This window comes from Corvus brachyrhynchos, unplaced genomic scaffold (assembly GCF_000691975.1).
Source record: "Corvus brachyrhynchos isolate BGI_N302 unplaced genomic scaffold, ASM69197v1 scaffold1450, whole genome shotgun sequence".
In the NCBI taxonomy this organism is placed as follows: Eukaryota; Metazoa; Chordata; class Aves; order Passeriformes; family Corvidae; genus Corvus; species Corvus brachyrhynchos.
In genome coordinates, this window is record NW_008235900.1 from 24,122 (window position 1) to 34,299 (window position 10,178).

General features: G+C 38.3%; 1 protein-coding gene across 1 annotated transcript in view; it reads right to left on the bottom strand.

Annotated features, from left to right (window-relative positions):
• Positions 1–3,331: 3,331 nt before the first annotated feature.
• Positions 3,332–10,178, bottom strand: part of LOC103611944 (ubiquilin-1) — a 66,131-nt gene continuing 59,284 nt past the window's right edge. Inside the window, exons 8-11 of the mRNA XM_008629515.2 lie at positions 8,936–9,019; positions 5,748–5,863; positions 5,247–5,415; positions 3,332–3,564 (exon numbers count right to left, since the gene is read on the bottom strand). Of these exons, the coding sequence (XP_008627737.1) occupies positions 3,412–3,564; positions 5,247–5,415; positions 5,748–5,863; positions 8,936–9,019 (522 nt within the window). The 3' untranslated portion in view covers positions 3,332–3,411. The remainder of the gene's footprint in view (positions 3,565–5,246; positions 5,416–5,747; positions 5,864–8,935; positions 9,020–10,178) is intronic.

Here is a 10,178-nt window from a genome sequence, read left to right on the forward strand (position 1 = left end):
GAGGGAAAGGCCGCCGCCGCTGCCCCTGCCCTTCTGCCCGTGGTGTGGCTAGCTTGGGGTGGCCAGGCAGGCAAGGCTTGCTGCGGGCCACATCAAGATCACAGCGGCCACTTAGGCATATCGCTGCAGGCCCCGCTGGGATGCCCTAGCAGCAGCAGCTCGCCACCCTGGAAAAATCTGCACGTGCACTGTTTTGATTTTCTTCTTAAATATGTCATCACAGAGGCATTAACAACTTCTCTAATTGGGCCAGCAGCATGTCCATCTTCAGAGCCATCAGAGATTGGCTCTGCCAGACATGGTGGAAACTTCCAGTAGCGTCTCACAGAAGCCACCTCTGTGGCCCCCCCGCTACCAAAAACCAGGCCATGTAAAATCAATACACCTTGTTAAATAAGAGATGCCTCTTTAGCTTAACTTCATGAAAACTCTGTAGATAGTTTATGTAAGATTGTACAAGTCAGACCTGAATAGGATCATCTCTATATACAGTTTGAATAGGTTATTATTCTTAACTTTGCCATGCAAATTTAGTTACTATGCAAATTAGAGCAATGGAAACCTCTTGTGGCACCTTTGCTTTTAATGAAATCTTCCTATTTTCCCAGTATACCATTTTACAAGCAAAGAGCTTTTCTAATATACCCACTATTAAATGCAAAGTTATGCTTATTTTTTTAGACACAATAAAACTAAATAATTCATGAAACTACAGTGATAGAAAAGCAGCTGCATGACATATTTACCAAGCAGTAATATAAGATTTCAAACCCTTATAACCAAAAAGAAATTTGACATCTTCAAAAGTGAGTGCCTAAAAGACTAGACGGTGTTGAGAGTGTGCAAAGATTCTATTATGTCCTTAAACCAAGTGTGATGTATCTTTTATTGTTGAAGACAATACATTTTTACCCCACTACAAACCTTGTTCCGCCTACTGCCACTTTTGATAATTGAAGTCTTCTCCAGCAAAACCAAAAGTTCTCCTATACTAAATATGTCTCAGTGTTTTACCACTACTCAGTTACTAATTGTTATTACTAGCTGACAGTAGTTACATAGTTAAATTAATTATTAATTGTATCTCAAGTAGCAAACTTAGCTCAATGGTTCATTGTACAGTTTAGGTCAAATTCTACTTTTTCTTAAATTCTAATAGAATTTGACTTAAAATATTGCATCTCTGTTTTACTTATATAGGTGAAGTGAATCTTGTCTCAAAAAAATGTTCAATGGAGTTAAAATTCAGTATCTTAGTAAAGCTTGGCAAAAGTCTCTCCCCTCCCTACTTCAGTTTTGCCCTTTCCATTTGACAGTGGCCTTTTTGCAAGTTATGGATTGTATTTTTAAAAGGATATACTTTCTGAATGACTAGATATCTCACTTTTTTAAAGCAAAGTTCCTATAAGGCATAGTCTAAGGTCAAGTCAAATTAGTTACTTTGAAGATCCTAAGAGTAATTGTGAAAAAGTAGTGATTATTCTACAGAAACTACTTGCTATCACTTCCCTATCAGCCTCATGCTCAGCGCAGTGAAAGATACCTACCCAAACAGAAGGCACTATGGCGGTCTAGTGCCTTGCAGGTTTACTATCATTGACTAGGAAACAAAAGTAATAATAATTTCCTACCAAACTTTAAGTATTTTTAAAGGCTTTGATTGTATAAAACTCAAATTACCATGCGATTCTATTTTAATTGCTTTATTTGTTTAATATTCCATGTTGCTTATCTATGAGACTTTGATCAAGAGGCAGAGAGGCCTGCCAACCAATATATTTTCTTGAACTTTACCCACTACTGTGCATCAGCAGTATTTTATCTATTTACTTACTGCTGAAGTAAAAGCCAAGATTACTGGACAGCAAAAACTTCTGAGAGAAGAATATAACACACTCCCTGTAAAATCTGCATGCTTGGCTTGTCTAAAAGAAAGTGTACTCAACACCCTTCTTTATATCCCATTATAAATTTGTTTCATTTAACTTATTAACAATTTTGAGTCAAGGCCAGTAAGTTTAAACCATTTGCAAGCAATGGGTTTTTAGAACGAACTGACTTTATATATGTACCAAAAGATTGTTCAGATGAAGTGTCTAATGCAATACCAGAATTAAATCAGAATGTTCACAATTACACTGACACCAAAGACCAACAAAAAGCAAGTGCTATTCTGTAACACACAGCAGAATGCTTTATTTCACTGCTTTCACTTTATTTAAATAGTCTTCAGTATCATATGACCCTTCCTCTCTGCCTTCCACTTTATACTCGCAAGTATTGTTTGTTAATCTTAGCCTGAAGTCTGTAAATAGTCCCAGAGCTAACAATTAAAAGGTCAGTCATCTTAAATGCTGGATAATCACCAGTTGCAAACACACTGAAACAAGATGCTTAAATACTTTTAAATTAATTTATTACCTGTGCACAAGGGGTAACTACCAATAAAAACTCAAGAGATATACAGTATTTTTTTACATGGTGGTTAAAAGTAATTAGAATATTAACTGACAATGGCTGAAAGTAATATTTCCAAATACAAATCATAATGCATGTTAGAATCTCAATCGAACAAGATGAAATGCCTTAGAGACAGTTTCAGAGCACAAGGCAGTGCTCCTTTAATTTGCACAAAGGTAATTTACAGTTAATCTGTAACGATGTTGCAATGAGACAATGTTACAGTGCAGGTTTCTTTGTGGCTAGATGTGAAGATATAACTAGAACAGCAATTCTAATATATTTTAAATTAACTTGCCCAAGCATTTTTTGTGAGATGTTTACCAAATATGCTGGAAGATTATACACTAAGCCCCGTGTCTTACTACTTTTTTTATCCCCGGCCTTTTTTGGTTACTTATAATTTCACTCTATTGCAATGTGTAAATTTATAGAAATTAGCTGTCTCCATTGTATATGTCATGTTTGTACTTCATACAATTAAAAGCAAAAATGGTAGATTATTCAAAGTGGTATAAATCTTACAGCATTTTTCTAGCAAAAAAATACACGCCAAAATCACCATAAGCATCACTGGTACCCACACGTTATAGCCTTCAATTTTTTCCTTTTTAATTTGTATCCTACATAAATTACTACTGAATGCTAATGGTTTAGTAGTAAATAAATTGGACAGTTGCAAGTCAGACAAAACCTGCTTAATCAACTGTGAAAGCTGATATTGTTTCAAAAAATTAAGAAATAATGAAGAACAAAAGTGATGCACGCAAGAACTGATTGAAAATGCATCAATTCCCTATTTGAAGAAAACTACTGCACTTGACCTTAAAATGCATGACTTGGTTAAAACAAGACAAACCCAAGAGTCAGAATTAAATAAAGTAACTGTTTTAAAGATTTAAGGACTGTTATCAAAAATAAATTACATTTTTTCAAGTTAAAGAAACAGTGCTATGAAAGCTGAGCACCAAGGAGCCTTTCAATAGCTGCACTGATATCTCCTCCTGTTGCCATTAGAGCTTGTAAGTTTGCTTCATGGTTCAAAAAGCCCATTGCACTCAGCTGCTCCAGTTGTTGCTGAAATCTAACTTCTGGATTTTGTAACTGCTGAGAAGAAAAATCTCAAGCTATAAAAGCATAATATATATTTGGCAAATTACAGTATTTAAACATAGCTAGTTTGGAGCCACTTCTCGTGGTTCTAATTTCTGAATGCATCTTTTTCAAATTCCCCAAATTTCATTCACTACTGAATTATTGATCAAACAAGTCAGATTAGCCTCAAATTTTAAGAGTATCTTCACTTATGTGACATTTTTGAACTACAAGAGCAGCTGTTTGTTTAATGAAAAAGGAACAGTTAAATCTCATGTGTCCCAAGAACAGTTTTTTAATGATGTGCATGCAGACATTTTTTTAAATTAATTAATCTAATCTAGTAATGTGGAATAGCAAAATTTTGAGAATTTCACTGTTGGCAACAGTGAATGTGGTAGGCTCTTTCTTTTTCCTTGACATAAAAGTTACTTCTTTAATGCTCCAAATATTTGTTGACTAAATTTACCAAAATTCTAGTTAGAAAAAGTTCAGCATAAGGCAAAGTGACAGCTGTGCTTCCTGAGTTGATCTTGCTGAAATAAATTGCTCATAAAGTAATAGCAAAATTATCAGTAATTTCAGTTGCATGATCTTCACCTCAGACATTTGTGAAACAGAACAGTTATATGAAAATAATATGCTTTAGGTATATAAGGTCAGAGTAATACTGAGAAGCCACTTTTTGAAATGAGTGAGACTGTTTACATATCAACACAAGATTTTTGCACCTACTGCTAATTTTCCTTTTGTTCTACTTAGTTTCATCCATTGAGAAATTCCTAGCAGTATTTTAAAACTGCATAGAATTCCAAACTAATAAAATGCAAACATACTGGTTGAAATGTAAATATTCCTCTCACCCCCATCTGCTTCCCCCCTCCCCCAGAAAAACCAAACAGAATACTGAATTGGTAGCATAAGATCTAGCAGGATAAAAATATCTATGAGAACATGGCTTCCTATAGCTATGCTTACCACCACTTTCTCATGGTTACATAAAATTTTTCTGTCAGATCAGCAAGCTGAAGTGCTTTATTCTGTGGCAACAGAGGAGGTAAGAACAGGACTGTCCCTTTTACCAGCAGTCTGCCATTACACTGGATATGCACCACAATGTAATGGTGCTGTTTCACAAAGCTGACTTCTGGAGCTCTCCAGAAAGCCTAAATCTCACTTGGCATGTTAACACAATGTATATTGTGCAATCTGAAACTGCAGGATGTCAGGGAAGCATGCTACAAATGCAGGCCCCAAATAACCTGAGCTACAACCAGCAACACAGATGTAGAGACAATGATGTTCAGTATGCTTAAGTTCTTTTCTTGTCTGAGATCACATTTCACTTGCCGGGGAACCAGTCCTCCCTTTAACACCTTAATCTCCTTCTTTCCAGGCATTTCAGAAACTCAAGAGTATGAAGATAGGTGTACCCACCAATCAACCATTCAGGGGACACTTACTCAAATGTGATGCTTTCCCAGTATTTATTTTCACATCTAGAACATCACTTTTAATCTTCCTCTGCTCTCCTTTGACCAGAAGCATTCTGTTGGTTTACAGTGGGGAAGGGGATGTGTGTGGGGGTGGGTGGGGGGTGGTGGTGCTTTCTATGTGTCTGGATATTTTTAAAAACCCAAACAAAAAAACTACCAACCACATGCACACTAGAATACAGTGATCTACTTTACCTGAGCATTTGTGCCAGCAAGTGCCTGCAACATTTGTTGGACAAACTGCTGGTGACCAGGTTCAGCGGCCCCTGATACTGGAGTTGTATTTTCACTGGGAATTGAACTAGGTACAGTGGACCCTGTAGGAGCTCCAGTGCTTCCCAATCCACCTAAAACAGGATTGAATCTGCACAAATGACAGAGAAATACATCACTAATGTAGAAAATGGCTTAGTTATAATCTTTTCCCATGAGATGTAATTTCTAAGTAAAAAATCTGTCAAATAAAAAATGGATGACAAGTAAAGCATTAAAACAAGACCATAGACCATTGCTTAAAAGTGTGTTGAAGACAAAAGTGTGACAGATTCTAAAACAAATTGAGTGAAACTAAAAAATGCAAGAGGAAGTCTGTAAAAACTGGATAAACCTTAATGTGTTAAAAAGAAAGACAAAAGCTGAAAAAGTCCAAAACACAAGAGAAAAGTTCTTGTATAAATTTGTATGACCAATTCTTACCCTGGTATAAGTCCTGGTGCTTCCATTGCTAGTGTCTGCAAGCCCTGCTGAATCTGTAGCAAAGCCTGCATTGCTCTAGGATTTGACATAGCTGATAATGTGTCAGGATTCTGCATCTAAAAACAGAAGAGAAACTCATAATGAATAATATACAGGTATTCAAAGTTGACCTTTATCACTAGATGTTTTATAGGATCTGATATCCTTTCAGAACTTGCTGATTTTCAACTTTGTATTTAAATGTTTACATTAAATCCATCAGATTGTTCATTTTTGAGAAAATTTTGATAGATGACCAATGAGCTCTTTAGACTTCTTTTAAATAAGGAGAACATAAAGAAAAGTATTTTTCATTACTTCTTCTAGTAGACTTTATCATCTTTCAAAGCCATAGGAGTATATTAATTCAACATTATTCTAAATTAGTCTCCTATATAATAATACTGGTAAAAAACAGGGCTGAATACAGTGAAACCTGACTAAGTAGTTGTCCTGGGTAACTCAAAATGTTATTGTATTTCATATCTATCTGTGCTCAAAATTGTTACTGTCTCTTTAAGACCCAGCACCGAAGCCGGAAACAGAACCGCAAGGGCCAGGAGGTTGCCGGGGTCCCTTTAAAAAGTCACCCAAGCAGACCCTCTTTTGCATTATGGTATTTGCTCAAGGCAGAGGCTCTGCTTCATGGGGTTTTTTTTGTTTCTCTCTTGCCTTTTGCCTTTCCCTGTTGCTCTTGCTGGGAGAGCTGAGGCAGTGCGGGCGGAGGCTCCCCTCCGGAGGGGCTTGCAACAGTAGCAACTTGAGAAGCTACATTTCGCAATCAGAAACTGTTTCAGAGTGAATTTTACACCACCTGTCGGCAGTGTGAAGACTGAGCCGGTCCGGGGTTGAGCCACCGCTCATTGGTGTTCAGGTTTTCCCCTCCCCCATTGGAGCAAGGATCCAAGGCAGCAGCACCAACACCGGCAGAGTCCAGTGGATGGCAGGAGGAAGCAGCGAGCAGCAGCACTGACCTCACACACACCAGCAATTCTCATCTGCCACTAGAACTGCTTCTTAAGCTCCTTTCTTCCCAGGAGGGTTTGTCTGCCATTTCCCTCTTGTCTTTCAGACCACGCGGTCGCCTGCGGAGGGCGCCATCTTGGGGGGAGGGTTTGTCTGCCATTTTCCCTTTGTCTTTTGAGCCACATAGTCAGCTGTGGGGACCGCAATCTTCTGGGGGGGTACTGCCATTTTGTTTCTCTTTGTTCGCGGGGAGTTAATGAGATTTAGAAATTTTGTATCTAGTGATTATTTACTATTATTTTGTGCCTGTTAATAAACTGTTATTTTTTCACTTATATCTACTGAAAGGAATGAGAAGGAGGTGTCTTTACAAACTGTGGGCCTGCTGGTAGATAAAGCCAGATACTGAGAGGTGAAAGAAGCAATGGGAGGAACCATGAATTCCACTAATTGACACAGACTGTTACTCAAGGCCATGCTAAATCCCTGGACTTAGAGAAAAAGAACAGAGACACAAGGAAGAAAAAGAAGGGGGAGTGGTACACATTAGAAGGGGGTCTGTATTAGGCAGTTCAGGAAGTCTGTACCTCTCAAGTACCTCAGCCAATGGGGAAAGAGAGAGGGAAATGCAGCCGTGAAAATTAGGATAAAAAGGAGGCTGCGTCCTCCAACAACTCGAGAGACCCCATGGGAAATGCCCCATGGCCTCTCCCTTTATTTGAATAAAGTTACAGGACTCCTCTGTCTCCTTTTTGGACATAAACCTCTGGTGTTTGTGGATTAATTTTCCTGACACTACTCATATTCGTTTCTCCTTATTAATGGAAAGGGATTGGTTAAAACTTGTCTTAAAGTAAGACAGTAGTTACCTAATACAGAAAGCGCTTTGATCATGATAATTTGTGCATGTGTTCCTATCTGTAGTGCCATCAATATCTACTCTGCAAAACATACTAGCAAACATATTATTCAAGACCCCTCATTTTTCAATGATAAGGACATGCACCTAGTAGATGAAGGGAAGGTGGTAGATGTAGTTTTTCTGGATTTTAGGAAGGCTTTTGATACTGCCCCTCACAGCACCCCTCTGGACAGGTTGTCCAACTGGGGTATGAGCAGGTTCACGGTGCGCTGGGTGAAGAACTGGAAAAACGTTAGGGCTCAAGAGGTTGTAGTGAATGGGGCTACATCTGGCTGGCAATCAGGCACAGTGTTCCTCAGAGCTCAATTCTAAGCCCAGTTCTGTTCAATATATTTATCAATTATCTGGATGCAGGAGTTGAATGCACCATTAGCAAGTGTGCTGGTGATACCAAATTGGGAGGTGCTGGTAACTCTCTTGAGGGACAGGAGGCCTTGCAGAGGGATCTAGGTAGACTGAAGAATTAGACGATCATCGATGGCATGAAATTCATGTTATTTATTTTACTCATAACACTGCCTACATGCAATGAGATCCTGGCAATACACATTTACTTTGAATTGTAAAGAGTGCCTAATGATGGAACTCATACACTGGATTAAATTTTTAATTCCTAATAATTTTGCTTAGTCCTATTTAAAGGACACAGTCCTCGTATACACTGTGACAGTTGACATAAAGCAAATACCAGGGCTGCAACCACAATGGTGTAAGAGGGAAAGTTGGTGGTAAGGTAATCTTTATAGGCAAACATCTTCAGAACCCATTCCACTTCTTTGAATTAGCTTATGACTTGCATCTTTCAAGGCATGCTGTAAAATCTCTTTATCCCAAATAATCAGGGCAGGGTGGAGGAGGCATGAGAAAAGTACTGTTAAAGCTTATCTTAGTAGTAGGAAGAGTAATAATATTTTTTCTTTATTTTGCCAAAGAAGTCATGTAGGAAACAAGTTCTCTCTGGCTGGTGTGCAGTAAGAACAAGTCATTACTTCTAAGCAAAGGCACAAGAGCAAATCAAAGCAGTTGTGCTAGTCACAGACAAAAAAATTCACTAAAAGCCAGATTTAACTTTTGAAAGGGATGGAGAGATAAATCAAGCATTTAATTATCAAGGGATAATGTAACTCAGTGTCTAAAGCTAATGAGAATACACATAACAGAATGTAGTTTTAAGGGAAATCAAGAGAAGGCAGCAGTTTATTGCAAAAATTGCTCACTAAATTTCAGACATTTATTAACAACAATTAGTATCGCATCTTACTTGTTGAAGGAAAGTAGGAAGCTGTTGTCTCATTTGCTCCTGAAGGTGAGAATTTCCAGCAAATAAAGGATTATTCAACATCATCTATGGGCCAAAAATATTTGATATCATGGATCAAGCAGTAGATGAAAAAGTAAATACTAGAATGGATTTTAAGACAACTATTTACCATTTATGAATCAGATAACAAGAGTCCATGATAATTACTCTGAGGTTATCTCCCACTTCTCCTTTGACCAAAACTTGTTCTGAAACAGTGAACCACCACCCCGAGAATTGACTGAAATAACTGGTGATGTGGAATTGGTTTTTTGCTGTTCGTTTTTTTTCTTTGGTTTTTTTGTGTTCTTTTTTATTTTATTTTTGGGTGTGGTTCTTGTTGTGGGGTTTTTTTGGGAGTGGGGAGGTGGTGACATTAAACTTCTGAAGTGAATCCTTGCCAGTTCCTCACCAAAGCAACCTACCTTATATAACAAGAAAAGCCTTTTCTAGTCAACCTCCACTACTGATTTGATGGTTTCCTGTAAATATTGTTTGCAAAAAGCCTGGGATATTTCCAATTAACTGTTTATTATACAAAATAATATTATCTCCATTCAAGATTTGACTTTGGATATTATTGCTGAAAGTAAAATTGAAAAGCACTTCTACAATACCATTCATAAAACAACAGTATCAGCACTTTTATTGCAAGCAAGGATCACAGGTGAGAAATCAAAACCAGAATAACAGCTAAATATGGCACCAAATCCTTCCCCTCCACTTCTGTCCTCCCCAATTAAGGTGGGTATTTATTTACTTGTTGCTGCCTGTTCTGAGCTTCCCCTCCCCCTCCCAAAGACACTTGCTCCTGCCATGTGCTCTGAGCTCCTTTGTTCTAAGCGCGGGCAAAACCAAATGTAACTCAAACTCTTTAGCAGTGTCTGATTGGCCAGTCACCCTGGGTCCGCCCCCAGTCCTCCCCTTTCCCCTTCTCCTAATAAAAGAGATGGTAGAGGGAGACCCCGCCCTCTCTTGGCTCAGCTATCTTCCTGTGAACACCTCTTGTTGTCTGTCTCATTTGAAAGCTTCTAACTGCAGGAAATTGAGCGAGCAGGGAGCTATATTTCTCCCTCTTTGCTTCTGCTGGTGGTGTTTGCTTTGCAGCTGATACAGGTACCGATTTTAGAGCTACTAAAGTGCTAGATTGCCCGTGCTACCTCTCTAGGCTGCTCGAGGCTTTCTAAGGCATTAAACCACTAGC